General features: G+C 34.8%; 1 protein-coding gene across 1 annotated transcript; it reads right to left on the bottom strand.

The window, feature by feature from the left end:
• Positions 1-3,825: 3,825 nt before the first annotated feature.
• LOC104102520 (probable WRKY transcription factor 7) lies at positions 3,826-5,814 on the bottom strand. Its single transcript, XM_009610239.4, has 3 exons — positions 4,993-5,814; positions 4,373-4,498; positions 3,826-4,274 (listed from the first exon to the last, which is right to left on the bottom strand). Exons 1-3 carry the CDS (start codon positions 5,682-5,684, stop codon positions 4,115-4,117), a joined length of 978 nt encoding a protein of 325 aa, XP_009608534.1. The 5' UTR covers positions 5,685-5,814; the 3' UTR covers positions 3,826-4,114.
• Between the last annotated feature and the right edge of the window lie 10,821 nt (positions 5,815-16,635).

The following is a 16,635-nucleotide window of genomic DNA, read 5'->3' as shown; positions in this document are numbered from 1 at the left end:
AAAATATAAAGCAGGGTATTGACTGATGAAAAAAAAAGTTAGAACATCGATTAGCGACATATATAGATCACTTCTTAAGTCCAAGGCTCTAAACTTTACCCACTACTATCATGATTAGCTAAGACAGCTTAGTGTGTACACCAAAGAATTAGTGACATTGTGCCAAATACAAAACGATTAAGAAATCCATAATGGAGATTGTGAACAGCAAATCAGCTTCGAAGTGTATATATGATCGAATTTTAATATTGTATTCTCCTATTTTAATATGTACTTTAATTTCCTCCTTTTAAAAACCAAACACGTTTTTCTTTTCTCTTATCATTTCTTAGGAAGTAGGGTGGATTGCAAGCAAATTATATTTTATATGTTACTAAAGTTAATTCAACTGCATAATTTATTACGATTTAACTTATATGAAATTTTTTACACCGTACTCAATGTATTTAGTTTGTTACATATATTATTTACTTATCGGCAAATGACCAAATATATCTCTGTACTTTCAAATATGGTCTAAGACTACCCCTCGTTATACTATTGGGTTATCTATACCCCTGCAGTCATACTTTGGGTTCAAATATACCCCTCATTTAAACGGAGGGACACATGTCATCATCCTATTGGCCAATTCTAAATATCTCCCAATTAATTAAGAAGACCCATTACCCATACCCGAAAAATAATTTTTTAAAGCAATTTTATTTTTTTTGTAAAAATTGGAAAAAACTAAAATATTTAAAAATTGGAAAAAGACTAAAATATTTTTTACTAAAAACTATAAAAAATAAAAATATTTTTTTTCCAGTTTTTTCAAAAAACCTGCTTTAAAAAAAAACTGAAAAATATTTTCTAAAATAATATTTTTGTAAAAACTAAAAAACAAACTGAAAAGTAATTTTCTAAAGCAATGTTTTTGTAAAAACTAAAAAAAACTGAATATTTTTTTACTAAAAGCTGAAGAATCGAAAAAAGAATTCTAGTTTTTAGAAAAATATTGCTTTTAAAAAAACGGAAAATAAATTTCTAAAGCAATTTGTTTTGTAAAAACTAAAAAAAAAAAAACTGAAAAGCAATTTTCTAAAGCAATATTTTTGCAAAAACTGAAAAAACAATTTTTTTTCCCCAGTTTTTAGTTAAAAACATTTCAGTTTTTTCCAGTTTTTAATTGCTATAGAAAATTGCTTTTCAGTTTTTCTAAAGCAGTTTTTTTGTAAAAACTGGAGAAAAAATATTTTCGTTTTTTTTTCAGTTTTTAGTAAAACAAATTCAGTTTTTTTTTCAGTTTTTACAAAAAAAAAAATTGCTTTAGAAAATTATTTTTCGGGTATGGGTAATAGGTCTTTTTAATTAATTGGGAGATATTTAGAATTGGCCAGTAGGACGATGACACGTGTCCCTCCGTTTAAATGAGGGGTATATTTGAACCCAAAGTATGAGTGCAGGGGTATAGATAACCCAATAGTATAATGAGAGGTATTCTTAAACCATTTTCGAAAGTACAAGAGTATATTTGGACCTTTGCCGTTTACTTATTGTATAGATTACCAAAACTAACGTTACTATATATAGTTGCATATTGTTGTAGGTCACTTACAGAAGCGGCTCAACAAAAGTTGGGGCCTAAAGCCATATCTTAATAAGAGGCCTTAAATTATCTAATATAATATTTTTTCTGTTTCTTGTTTGTTTTCGATTGCGTTCGAACCTTTTTGTATGTATCTTGATCATTCACTCGGTTATCTGCTAGGTCCCACCACTAGAGATACTCGGTAACTCAACCTCAGTAAGGCTTATATTATATTTTATAAGAAACATATATTGACAGTTAAGATGGTGTCTTTATAAATCTTATAATGTTATAATCTCAATTTTGTACCATAAGTAGATATCAAAAAATTCATTCATTTGGGATAATTCAAGTCTATTTTGAACTCTACTTTTTATAAGAAATAATCGTCTCCAACAAATGCTTTATTTTTTTAATTGCAAAGTCGTCACCAACTTACTCATTTTCAGAAATATTGCAGGTTTCTTATAAATTTCAATTATTTATCCGAATAACCTCTAGGATATTCCAAAATGTAAAGTATAAATCTAATCTCTTTATTAATAAATTTTATAATATATAAAATATAAATAAAATAAACAATTTTGGGGCCTTGAACTTTGGGGAGCCTAAAGCAATTACTTTAGTGGCCTCCCCGTTGAGCCGACACTGGTCACTTAAACTGTACTCATTTTTAGGTTTATATTCTTTCATGCGGCCCGTAACTTCTATACGTAACAGCGTAAAAAAAATTAAATATCGGTTCACCCAAATAATAACTATGAGTAACAGTCCATAAAAAGTGATATTCCAAAATATAAGACATAGCACTAAAAATTCGATGGATTGTAAGTGTATATATTCTTTTATTGCGTGTGGCAAGGGAAAATCAACGAAAGAAGGGCAGAAAATAAGACCACAAAATGACCACGAAGGTTGACACGGACGGACACATCCATACACTAGAATTCCATGCGTGATATATCAGCAGGTTTGACGTTGAGCAAATTAAAGAGAAAAAGAGGGCGCAGGAGAAAAACAAAAGGTAGGTCCCCATACTTTGAACCATAATAACTCTATTCTTCAATCTCCCCATCTGCTCTTCTTTGACTTGTGAACCAAAAACATTGATTTCCATCATCCTTTTTTGCGTGGGGTTCAAGACTTTTCACACCATTCATTTCAGTATACTTCAGTCTTATTTCTAAAACTACACCAGCCATTTTTGTCTCATATCCCATTCTCAACCAACAAAGGATCTAGAAATTTCAAGTATGTGATAATATTCTAGCATTCATGCACCAAGTCATTTTTTAGATAATAATACAAATTAGAGGTAGATTTAGGTTTCATGTGGTTAAGTTGAATCTATTCCTTTATGTTCGAACTGTATATTCATATAAAAAAGAATGTATACATTTAATAAAATTAAATTCATTCTAAACTCATTGACCTCGGATCATAACTTGTCTCTGATCTATGCATATTTAATATGTGTATGTTGTGTCTTCTAAAATATGCAATTATATATAGCTTGAAACTTAAAGTAGTAATGCACTCATACTTTTTCTGGTGAAATATCTTGTGCAAATAAGTATTTATCCGAGATTATACATCCACATGTTCCGAAGCAAACACACAAGTTTCCATTTACGTCTCTCCTCCTTACTAGAGTATTAGTCATTAGTATGGTAAGTACAAAAGTAAATTAGCCGTCCCATTTTCCCAACTACCATCTTAATTCCTATCTTCCCTTATAATTCAAACTCCGAGTCTTTTAATTCCTTTTTGGTAAGTCAACCGTCCCAAACACGACATCTAAAGCAACCATTTACATCAACAACAAGGGTGCTCCACTACGGCATCATCATTTTTTGACCAAGTCACTTTCTTGCTTTTACTTCCGATCAACCATTTAAACCATCCAAAGAAAATAATGATAATAATTAACCATAATTAAATTTTAAAAGCTACAGCTACTCCATTAGATGATGTTTAACTCTATTTGATCAATAGAAATGAGGGCAAGTTAGGCATCCGAGGACAAAAGCAACCAAGTAATTAACAAGTAAATAAGGTCAAAATGCATCAACTCTTTCTTTGAATTATTTAAGCGCACCTAATCCATTATCCCCCCCCCCCCCCCCCCCCCGCGTCGCACATACACACTAAAAAAACCTTCTTTAATTATGCTTTTTACGACAATTGGTTTAGACACCGTGACTGTCGACCTAAATAAAACTACACGTAATTGACCATCATGCGGAACTAATATCTGAAAAATAAATCAGATGACATGCTAAACATGTGAAATTACACTGAAGTATAAAATTTACTTACATCAACATTGTTAAAAATTAAATCCATTGAAAGCGAAATGCAAGCCCAGCACTTTCGCAAGGAATAAAGTACTTAGGTAATTGCGATGCTTAATCTCCTTTGAGATAGAACTAAAGACTCAACTAGTTCTAAACATATATATTACTCCAGTTTACATTGATAGGAAAACCTTTCTTCTTTGTAGGGCAAATAAAGCTATATTAATATCACTACAATTTGTTCTAACTAAGAAGACTCTAAAATGAGACTACTTGTTTCTGCAACTGAAAGGGAATGATTATGCTCGCCTTCGTACGTAACAATCAGCATTGTTGGATCATCCAAAGCTCTCTCAACATGTTTTCGTGCTGGACATCCTCTTACACTACTACACTTGTAGTATCCCCTGTTTATATATGGATAAACAATATTTAGATTTCGAAAAATACTTGAGCTTTATTAAAAAAAAATCCAATATACGTGATTTTTCTCTAGATTAATTACCTTGGGTGTGGAGATCCTTTAATTGGTTTCTGTCCATATTTCCTCCAGGAGTAATCATCAGGTGGTATATCTGCCATCTTCATGCTTATTGCCGGAACTCTAACTACCCTCTTCAGCCTTAACTTCCTGTAAAAATAAGTTAAGAATTCATTTCACTAAAACTATCATACTAGACTATATCAAAGACGTAATTAAGTAAATAAACATGTATTTTCTCTAATTAACTTAGGATTTTAAATAAGATAATCACATAATTAATCATTCGTATCCGAGTAGAGGTCCAAGGTTGAATTAGTTTCACCACCACACATTACAAAAAATATTTGGGACATATTTAGCTAATGAAAATGAATCGGATACACTAGATTGGGGCGGAGTCAAAGACCAAGTTATAGATTTGACCGAACCAATAACTTTGGTTCATATTTGTCTTTAAAAAAAAAATCATATGTAACACTAGAATTAATTAAACTTTAAATTCTGATTATGCTTGTGCCCTTAACATAATCAAGTAAATAAAGGTGTGCGCTCTAACATATTAAGCTTTTACATAAAATTGTTACAATTCAACAACTCAACGGACTAAATGCCAAAGATGATATAAAAGTGAATTTGGTTACCTTCTTTTGGAACAATGGCATCGGCCAGAAGATCCACTGCACTTGCCAGATACGGCATTTTCCGATGAACTGCACTTTCTTTTCAAGGAAGAAGAAGACAAAGGAGGCCTTCCAGCAGAATTAGAGACCTGAGAAAGATTGGTAATTTGGAAAGCTGAAGATGAAGAATGTTGCTTGCTCTCTGTTTCTCCTGTTAACGTTGAGATATTGAACGAGTTCGTACGAGACATCTCCGGAGAATAAGAGAAACTAATGGTCTTTGGAACCAGAGGGAGTTGTTGACTATAATTTTCATAAGAAACAAGAGGTATTTGTTGGATCGGAGTAGGATAATACACTTTAGTGTCAACATAATCTTTGGTAGGATTTTGAGAAGAAGAAGAAGCCACAGGGGCTCTTCTAAATCTAGCATGGCCAGTTCTGTTTCGATCTAGAAGTGAAATTACCTTCTTGAACTTTGTAACAGCAGCATTTGCCACCGTTTCAATTTCCATAGGAGAGTTATTTTGCTTTAAATATCCCTGTTTTTGATGCTGTATTTGTTGAGACTGAGTCTGAGATAACAATCTGATGAGTTTCTCAACACTTTCAAGACCAGAAGAAGCTTCTTGTACAACTGCTTTTTCTTCCAATTTGGTCACGAACGTACAATTCCTAGTGTTTCCGTAATCCATCATTAGTTCCACAGCCATAATTAGCTACTTTGGAAAGCTGAGAAGTATAGTAATTTGGGCAACTAGAAACATCAATGAATTATGGGATATTGGAAGAAGAGAGAGTTGATAAAGAGTCAAAGTGATGGCTTTGGTGAGGTTATAAGAAAAAGAAAAAGAAAGGGAAAGTGAAAATGTTATGATAAAGTAAACAGTAGGTGACTTACCTGTCACTCTAATCTAACTTCTGCCTCGTCAAATTTAGGTGCGAATACGATCGGACACATTAGATTGCTTTGGCCTTTACGAGGGCTTCTTTTCTTTTTTTTACTTTTTTCTTTCTTTAGGTCAAAAAAAAAGAAATGTGAATACCATTGTACCAGTTATTAATATGAGACTAGTTATTGTTTTGGACTATTTTAAATATGCTTATTATAAATGTTACTATTTAAGAAATTAGAGAATAAATGTCTTAAATTCAAGCCAAAAATGGGATATTCAGATTCCATCCTGCCATTAAGACAAGCAGTAACAAAAAGCAACATAGTAATAATTTTACCACTTTATTCTTTTGTAGAGTTGGATTCTGGAATAGTAGGAGTAACCCCTTTTTTATAGAAAACTTTTCTTTTTCTTTCCTCGAGGGCTGCGAAAGATCAAAGAAGAGAATAAAATGCTTTAATAAAATAGTTTTTAATTATTCAGGTCTGAAACGAAGGGGTCATGTACTGGTGGTCATTGACCTTTTCTTTGGGAATAGGGGTGGGGCCAAGTACTCAGTGGGGCCCAATGGGTCTTTTGGGGGAAATTTGAACTGTTCGGGTCAAAGGAGTGTGACAAGGCCGTCCGATTCACGAGATAGTCGTGTTTGATTTGGAGGATTTGTTGTTGGTTACCGTATTTCTTTTTTAATTTTTTTTGTCATACTAACGTTAACGTAGAAATTTATAGATCAAAGACAAATCGGGGAATGATAGACTGCATGGAATTTGAACTATACATATTATATCGAGATTTTCTGAAGTTCTAGAATTTCTGAGTTCACAAAGCAGTTTTTTGCAAAAATTATTTGCCTGAACTAAATCTTTACAAAAAATATATTTTTTAAATGTTTTAACTCAGTTTTTAAAATTTTGTAGAAAAACTCAAAAAACCTAACGATATCACTATATTATAAGATTTGGAGGTAAATTGCATAATAATTGGAGGTATTTAGTTACGTACTACTTCTTCTACTTCATCTTTTTTTTTTTTTGGGGGGGGGGGGGGGGGGGTGTCCTATTTAGTTGACTTTTCTGAATCTCTTTGTGAGTTTGTGGCTTTGTATTACTGTAATTTACTTACCAGGGGATAGAATTTTGTTTAAATTCCATTTGTCCGCATTTACGCTTTCGAAATAGTGCAGGAATTTCGTATCAATTCCATTTTGTCCATATTTATTTATTTAAATTTTATTTTATCTTGAGCCTTGACTTCATCTTCTAGAATGTATATAATGCTTTTTTATAAGTCTTACCCCTTCAATTGGTTTTAGCCAGCATAGTTGCGTTGACAGTAGATTATAGGTTTGACTCATTTATTTTCACGAAGTAGTTTAAATTAGAAAAAAAAACAATAATAAATTTATTTGGATAGAATTAGAAATTCTCGTAGACTTACTCTTCCAAAATAGTGAGAAAAGGATAAAGATAAAAGACTTAGCTACGACTCTTTCAAATGGGTTAAGCACAACATTAGTTAGGTAAGGAATTAATCCATTTCGAGTCATTGTTTGTTGGACGAACTTTTCACAGGACAATACTGCAGTTGAGCACTTTTTGTGAAGACTCATCAGTATCTCTTTATTTGAGTTGTCCATTGAATATATGAATATATGATACCTAAAGCTATGAGATATAAAACACAAGAAGGGTAACAACTATAACAAGGACCAATAATAATAAAATAGAAACATAGGTCGCAATAGTAATTCCATTAATGGTGAAGAAAAATAATTTTTAGTTTAGCTATCTACCTTGTTAACAATTGATATGATCATGATTAATCAAACTCTATTGAATAGTGATCACTTATCAAAAATGACTAGTAATAACCAAAGGTGAATTCGAATGGTAGAATTCGGTTTCGAGATCAGAATTCTATCACTACTTTTTCGATGAATTCGAAATCTATTATATATATATATATATATATATATATACTTACTAAATAAATCTTTTAACATATATATAATATCCAAATCAACGCTACTCGATTAGATGAATTCATAAGTTACCTTCTAAGTTCGTCACTGATAATTAATAATTAAATGATTGAATAACCTAGAGCAATGTGCCTACGATACTTAGTTGATATTCACACAAGCATGTTATATACACTAAAAGGTGTAAAGCATATCCTAGTTGAAAATGGGATATGCTTTTCTTGCCTTGTCACATGCTATATAGGGCCTAGGATGGCATTGTATAAGGATTAGCCCGGCATAGTATAATACTGGATATATTGTTGTTGTTGTTGACGGTACCGTATAAGGATTATTACTGCCTTCTCTCCTTGATTATGAGATTATAAGGATTTTTGCTCTTTTTTTCTTCTAGTTAAACTGATATATTGAAATCGATTACACTAAGGAGTTTCCATTTTATTGAAAGAAGGACATTGGTGAAAAATCGACACCAGATGATTTTACATTGCTACTTATACAAACGCATAACATAGAACAGGATTTATTTTCCCATTTTCTGAGCAACTTGTGCCAATTAAAACTAAGCATTTTGAATTCTAAAGGTGTTTCTTGTTTAACCAAAAAATAAATTTTTTAGTTAAAGCCTATTTTTAGAAGAATTCGGGTTACTGATAACCAAATAATTCCTTACTTCCTCAGTAATTCACTTAAAGTTGACAAAAAGTAGCTAAAAAGAAAGAATAATTGATTGCACTGAATAAGCAAGAGAAAGTGAATATATTTCGATAGTACTCAGAATGTGTTTTTACAAATGAGATTCTCCCCCCTCCCTTATATAGGAGTTTACAAATATAACGTTTTCTCCTATTTATTGCGGAATCATTATGAGCTTTAATGACATTAATTGTCCATTATGATTGGTAATCGTAACTGTCTATGAAGATTTTGTAATGATTCTGATTCCCCTTCTTCATTAATTGTAGGTTCGTGAATCTTTCCTCTTTTCAGTCTTGATTCATTCCGCCCGTGCCTCTTCAGCAATTGTTTTAGGTTCGAACGTTGGTTCTTCATTATCTCTTGGGTGTTTGCCTCGTACCTCTTGCGCTTCATACATCTTTTAAATAAAATATGCCAGTTATCATTTTCTCATTGTTCCACGTATCATGCTCTGTCAGCTAAATATAATTCCACGTATATCATTTATTTACCACCAACACAAATAGTCCCTCCACTTTCTGAATATTCTACAATTGAATATTCGGTAAGTGGTATGTATTTATAGCGGGAATTCTTTGCCGCCGCTTCCCAAGCATCATTGTGCTTTCTTCAGAATTAACGCGTCGTATGTCACTTCCTTTTAATGCATATGCCTCGTGGCTTTTGATGATTGGTTCTGTGGCTTCTCAGCATTTTTAGGGCTTTTCATACTTCGAAACCTTCATTCTACAGTGTTCTTCTTCTTTATTCTTCCTTTTTTTTTTTCGACTCATATTCCTCTGTTTATTCCTTATACAACCACGTCTTCATCAACTCCTGACCTTCGCAAAGTCGTAATTGTTGATGAACTTACTCCTTCATATGCTCATGTGAGAAGTAGAAGAGGAGGCAGACTTCGTAGTTTAGGTTCGATGTCCACTCGTGGTTCTTCATCTCAAACTACTACTCCCACTTCTTCTTCTTCTAAACCCAAGGATTCTTTAACCCTTAGATCTTCTTCTAGAAATAGGGAATTGAGTGAATCTATACGTGAACCAACGGTTGATAAAATTGTTCCACAGGAATTTTCTTTCTCATTTGATCGAGAAACCATAAGAAATCAAGTTTTTTCTTTAGCTTCTCATGATCGTGCCGATCTTTATCCTACTCAAATTACCACTGGTTTAATTTCTCTTGTTCAAAGAGAATGTAACTGAAAACCTGACTTCCCAGCTTTAGTTCCTAATCCAAACCAAAGAATAACGTCATATCAGGCTAGTTATTCCTTTATTTATACATATCCTTTCACTTTACGATTTAGACCACCCATTGACCCAGTAATCATTGAATTCTGCCGCTTCTTTAATGTATGCCTGGGACAAATTGGTCCCATTGTTTGGAAGGATATTGCATGCCTTCGTTACCTATCTAACTTGGCTTCCCTGCCTTTCACCTTTCATCATTTGCTTCATCTTTATTCCCTCAAATTATTTTATGAATGGGTGTTTTCACTTGTGGCCAGAAGCAAGAGGGTATTGGTTAGCCCCGAGGATGATAGAGACCATGGCTGGTATGCTCGCTTTGTAGCTGCTCCCACAAGTGCTTTGGTAGGTGAGGAGAATATGCCCTTTTAGAAAAGTGGAATTTTGCACGTAAGTGTTTTTCCTTTACCTTTTCTTTTCTTTCTTGAAACAAGAAACTTTTAATCTCGTGCTTACTTTTTCAGCAACCATGGAAGTTTTTGAGGAGATTCCTAACTTCTGTACTTGGGTAGAAAAGTTATTGTCAGTTGCCCCCATGGAGAGAAGGTCTTGGAAGTATTTTTCTCAAAGGTTTGGTTGGAATGTCAAAACACACGGTACATTTTCTGTTCAATTTCTCTTCTTCTCTTGTGTTGGCTTAGGAGCTTCTTACCAAACTTCTCTCTTTTGTTAGGATTTCCTATTCATGGTGTCAGTCTCGCATCTATTTCTTTTACAAGACTTTTCTGTATCTCTTTCTCAAGAGAGAATTTTGAGTTCTTCATCGAAAAGAAAAGTTGATGGTTCCCGTGGCTCTGAGGGTGAAGAAGAACATGAAGAGGGTTCTTTAGTGCGCAGGCCTCGGGTTAGGAGGCGCATTATTTCCGATGATGAAGTTACCCCTCCTCCAAGTTCAATCCCTTCGAGACTTTTAGATGAGCCCGAAAGTGCTACATTAGTAATTTTCGATGAAGAGATGAATATTCCTCCATGTGATTCTGCTTATCAGTTGTTTACCCATGGTTTTGATAATGAAGCCTTTGGTCCCGTTTCTGAAGAGTTGCCTCTAGCTTCTCTTCCAGTGTCAGTCCCCATTTATTCTCAAGCTCCCCTTCCTGAAGTTGCTGCTACTGCTCCCCCCGTGACTGCTTGCACCTTCTCTACTATTCCAGTTGCTACTACTTCTCATGCAGAAGTTGGGCCTTCTAGTAGCAAAAAAGCGATGAAGAAGATTATCATTGAGGTTCCTGAGAGTGGGAACTTGCTAGAAAAAATCTGGTCAAGCTAATGTATGGTTGAAACCTTTGCTTGGTCCAGTAGAGAAGGCAAAGTTGGAGAGTCACAGATCATTGACTTGGGTGAATGATATTGTTCATTCATTTCTGAAGGTTCGAGTTTTAACTTTACCTCTTTTCTTTTCCTTCTTGTTGTTTTCTTTTATTTAACCACAACTCCCTTTCTTTCTTTTGTAGATCAATTTGATAGGCACGAAGCTTATGAAAAGGATTGTTCATATCGAGCAACAAGTTATTGATTACCGTACCGAAGCTGACAACTGGAAGGAGCAATTTGAGGGTCTTCAACTGGAGAAGGATATTTTGGCTGAAGTGAAGAATGCCTTGGAGCAACAAGAGAAGATGGTTGCGGCTGAGTTAGCAATTGAAAAGGCATCTTTAAGTCAAGTTCGCTAAGACAAGGATATCTTTGAGTCTTTATTCGCTGAGCAGCTTTCGAAAGCCACTAAAGAGATAAGGGGTCTGAAGGAACTTCTTAACCAGAAAGAGACTTATGTTGGAGAGTTAGTTCAATCACTTACACAAACTAAAGAAGATCTCCGTGCCTATTCTGATAAGATCAAGTTCTTGGAGAGTTCTCTTGCCCCTTTGAAGACTGCCTTCGATGCTTCCAAAGTTGAGAAAGAAGAGCTGAAGGCTGAGATTGATCAGTGGGAGAAATATTATGAAGCTCTTGAAGATAAGCTGACACTCGATGTGAGTTGGGCTTTTTTGAATACCCGCCTCGAAACTTTGACGGAGGCTAGCCAGGAAGGCTTCGACTTGAATGCTGAGATTGCCAAAGCTAAAGAAACGATTGAAAAAACTCAGCAAAGTCAAAGCTTTTTCTCACCTGAGGTTGATGTTCCCGAAGGTGATGATCCTATTCCTGGTGAAGTTAGTGTTCAAGCCCCTACTCCCCAAGCTAAATCTTCTCACGTTTTTGATGATGCCACCTTAGATGCTGCCCCTTAGTGTTTTTCATAACTTAATTTTATTTGAAACTTTTTGATGGGAAGTTTTTTTTTTTTGGAATGGATGTTAGTTTTTACTCCTATCTTGTTTTGGGGTTTGATAACAAATAAGTACCTTAGTTTTGGCCAAGTTTAATATATAAATCTTTGCCTAATTTGATGTTGAGTTTTTGTTTTACTCTTTGGCTTTTAAACCTGCATTTAAAATGCTTTAATATTTCGTGATTTTGATAAACACAAATTTTTATAAAAGATGGCCCTTTCATAAATGACACTAATGAAGAAGACATCTCAACTTCATATTGGTGTAAATATATGAAAGCAGTAGAAAAAAGAATACTTTGAGGAAGTTTCATAAATAATTTGAAGAAGTTTCATGCTTTGAACTTTCAAATTTTATATAACACTTTTTATGTATACAAATAACTTTTTGTACAACATCTACAATTCTTTCATAACTGTTTTCTTTGTAACAAGTTTCAAAATTTTGGGTCTATTTAGTAACCCGTGACTAATTATTGGCCTTAACCTATAAACTCGTAGGAACTTGTAATGTATCTTATGTCCATATTATATCTTTCCCACGAGTTTATACCTTATCAAGGCTACTTCAAAGATTTTTGACTCAGGCTTATTTTTTGGCTCTTGATTAGCTCTTGACTTTTGATTTTTGGGCTGATCCAGACTTGAATTCTGACTTTTAGTCTTCTTTGCCTTTATATATACAGTCCCCCAAGTGTTAGAGCTTTGAAGTATGAAATCTCGAGCACTTGATTGTTCCTTCCATTTGGTCCATTTCCTGAAAAGGAGAATACATGGGGGACTCAGAGGTATACATTTAGATGATGACTGCTTAACTCTTTTTATTTTCATCAGAAAGGTTGTAACCTAGACCGGGAATAATTCTGTATTTCGCATATCTTTCGGGTCTAATGTCATCATTTGGTATGGGCTAGCTTTTTGCCTACAATCTAAAATTATTAGTATAATTTAAAAGAACAAAATAAAATCACAGTTAAGCGATACCTGACCGTGGGTACTTCCTTTGCCTAGAAGTAATACTTCTTTAAATGAACAACATTCCAATTCGACGGTAGTACCTTGCCTTCCATGGTTTCCAACTCATAAGCCCTTTTTCCAGCGATGCTTCGAATCTTGTAAGGACCTTCCTAATTTGAACTCAACTTCCCTGCACCAGTTACTTTTGTTGTTTGAAAAACCTTTTTGAGAACGAAGTCCCCAATCTTGGAGTATCTGAGATGAGCTTTCCTGTTGTAGTGTCGCTCAATAATTTGCTCTGAGCTGCCATTCTTATTATAGTCGCTTCTCTCTTTTTCTCGAGTAAATCTAAATTCGTTCTCATATCTTCACCATTTGATTCATCAGTTACTTGTGTTAATCTCGTACTTGGCTCACCTATTTCAACTGGAATTAAGGCTTCAACACCATAAATAAGTAAAAATGGAGTCTCTCCCATTCCTGTCTTTGCTGTCGTTCGATAAGCCCATAATACTCCTGGTAGCACCTCAGGCCACTTGCCTTTTGATTCCTCTAATTTTTTCTTCAAATTATTAATAATAACCATATTTGTTGATTCGGCTTGTCCATTGGCCACGGGGTGATAAGGTGAGGAAGTTATTCATTTAATCTACCAACTCTGAAAAAATTCTGTGACTTTCGTGCCTATGAACTGTGGGCCATTATCACATACAATTTCTCTTGGCACTCCAAATCAACATATAATGTTTCGCCAAATAAAGTCCATGACTTCCTTCTCTCGTACCTGTTTGAAGGCTCCTTCCTCTACCCATTTGGAAAAATAATCTGTTAATACTAACAAAAATTGTACCTTTTCTTTAGCTTGTGGCAATGGTCCCACGGTATCCATCCTCCACTTCATGAATGGCCATGGAGAAATAACTGTATGTAATAGCTCTGCTGGGCGATGCATGTTATTGCCATATCGTTGACATTTATCACACTTTGCCACAAAACTTTCTGAATCTTCTTCCATTTTTGGCCAGTAGTATCCTTCTCTAATTAACATCTTTACCAAGGATCTTCCTCCTGTGTGATTTCTACAATGTCCCTCGTGTACTTCTCTCATCACATATTCTGTCTGAGCAGGTTCGAGGGATCTTGCTAAAGGTCTTCCGAGCATTTTTTGATATAAATTTCCTCGAATTAACCAGTAACGGGCAGCTTTTCGTCGAAGTAGCTGAGACTTTTTCTTGTCTTCATGTAAGGTTCCATATTGCAGAAAATTAACAAATTTGTTTCTCCAGTCCCAAGTTAAATTATTGAAAAATACCTCATTTTTATCTTGGTTGAGTGCTGAATGAAACAAATGTATTATAATAGCGTTTTTTGCATTTGTTATTTCCGCAACTTACGCGAAATTCGCTAGTGCATCTGCTTCCGCATTCTCTTCCCTGGGTATTTGCACAATTTTTCATGTCCGAAATTGTCTTATCAATTTTCGTGCTTTTTCCAAATATTGCTGCATTCGTGCCTCTCTAGCTATATAAGTCCCCTGCATCTGGTTAACTACCAGGTGAGAATCACTTTTAATTATGATTTTCTCTATAGCCAATTCTCGTACCAGTTCCAAACTTACAATCACAGCCTCGTACTCTGCTTCATTATTAGTAATGAGATAGTATTTTATTGCTTGTCTTATACTTTCTCCCGAAGGTGGGATTAAAATAATACCTAAACCTGCTCCTTTAACATTCAAGGAGCCATCAGTAAATAGAGTCCATGTACCTGGATTAGATCTGGTGAATACCTGTAGTTCTTTTTCTGCTTCAGGAACTATTTCTGTGCTAAAATCTACTAAAATTTATGATTTTATTGCAGTTCTAGGTTGGTACATAATATCATATTCACTGAGTTCTATAGACCATTTAGCTAGTCTTTCTGACAATTCTTGTTTATGTAGTATATTCCTTAGAGGGTAAGCAGTTATTACAGAGATAGGATGACATTAAAAATAAGGTCTCTACTTTCTAGATGCGATAACTAATGCTAAAGCAAGTTTTTCTAAGTGAGGATATCGAGTCTCATCATCTAACAAAGATTTACTAACATAATAAATTGGAGATTGTTTACTTTTATCTTCTCGTACTAAAACCGCACTTACCGCCATTTCTGATACTGCGAGATAGACGAGTAGCCTCTCTCCATCCTTTGGCTTAGCTAACAGGGGTGGATTTGACAAATATGCTTTTAAATTTTTAAGGGCTTGTTGACATTCATCAGTCCACTCAAACTGATTTTGCTTTTTTAATAGAGAAAAGAATTTAAAACTTTTCTCCAAAGATTTGGAAATAAATCTTCCCAAAGCTGTTATTCTCCCTGTCAGCCTTTGTACCTCTTTTTTGTTCATGAGTATATCTGGAATTTCTTCAATAGCTTTGATTTGCGTAGGGTTCACTTCAATACCTCTATTAGCTACAAGAAAACCTAAAAACTTACCTGAAGCCACGCCGAAGGCACATTTTTCTGGATTTAATTTCATATTATATTTGCGAAAAATTCCGAAGGTGCTTGAAAGGTGTTGAAAGTGATCTCCTGCTCGTGCAGATTTGACTAGCATATCATCGATAGAGACTTCCTATGATGACCCAAAAGGTCATCTTATATTTTAGAACTCGAATCTGCACTTTTAAGCTTTAAAAATCTCATTTTTACCCTCTTTGATTTGCGTGCACAGTCCGGGCAGGTTTTCGAAAAGTTTTTATGTTGAAAACTAATTAAAATAAGAATTTTTGCCTTAAAAGTTGATTTTAGTTGACTTCGGTCAACATTTTTGGTAAACAGGCCCGAATTCATGTTTTGACAGTGCCGGTGGGTCTGTATCGAATTATAGGACCTGGGCGTATGCCCGGAATCAAATTCGGAGGTCCCTAGCTCAAGGTATGAATTTTTGATGAAAATTAAAAGTTTGGAAATTATTTGTTTTTAAGAATTGATTAATATTTGGCATTGTTAGTATCGGGTCTGTATTTTGGTTTTAGAGCCCGGTACAGGTTCGTTATGATTATTAAGACATGTCTGTGAAATTTGGTGAGAAACGGAGTTGATTTGACGTGATTCAGACGTCTAGTTGAGAAAATAGAAATTTTAAAGTGTTCTTGAGAATTTCATTTGATTTGGTGCTAAATTCATAGTTCTAGGTGTTATTTTGGCGATTTGATCGCGCGAACAGGTCCGTATGATATTTTTAGACTTGTGTGCATATTTGGTTTGGAGCCCCGAGGGCTCGGGTGAGTTTCGGATAGGCCATGAGATGTTTTGGACTTTGGAAATCTGGTTTTGCTGTAGAGTCTGTGTTCTGGCATGTCCTTCTTCGCGTTCGCGAAGGTACTCTCGCGAATGCGAAGAGTAAACTGGGCAGCTGATGTTTTCTTTTTCGCGAACGTGAAGGCCTGGTTGTGAACACGAAGTGTTGGGGGACTTACCCTTCGCGAAAGCGACTGGCTCAACGCGAACGCGAAACATGTGGGGACCTGGGGGGGGGGGTTGTTGGTTGGTCGTTGCTTCATCGCGAACGCGAAGGCTTGGCAGCCATTACCCTTTGCGAAGGCGACAGTGCTCTTGCGAAGGCTTGGCAGCCAT

This window comes from Nicotiana tomentosiformis, chromosome 2, assembly GCF_000390325.3.
Source record: "Nicotiana tomentosiformis chromosome 2, ASM39032v3, whole genome shotgun sequence".
Classification (NCBI taxonomy): domain Eukaryota; kingdom Viridiplantae; phylum Streptophyta; class Magnoliopsida; order Solanales; family Solanaceae; genus Nicotiana; species Nicotiana tomentosiformis.
Note: the sequence above shows the minus strand (reverse complement) of the source record. Positions and strands in the feature narration are given on the sequence as shown.

Bases quoted from the DNA above. Each gene is read 5' to 3' on its own strand.
- LOC104102520 (XM_009610239.4), bottom strand. From the start codon at position 5,684: ATGGCTGTGGAACTAATGATGGATTACGGAAACACTAGGAATTGTACG. The intron at 4,499-4,992 runs GTAACCAAATTC...TTATTTTTACAG, and splicing joins TGCCATTGTTCCAAAAGAAG to GAAGTTAAGGCTGAAGAGGG. The intron at 4,275-4,372 runs GTAATTAATCTA...ATATATAAACAG, and splicing joins AAAGGATCTCCACACCCAAG to GGGATACTACAAGTGTAGTA.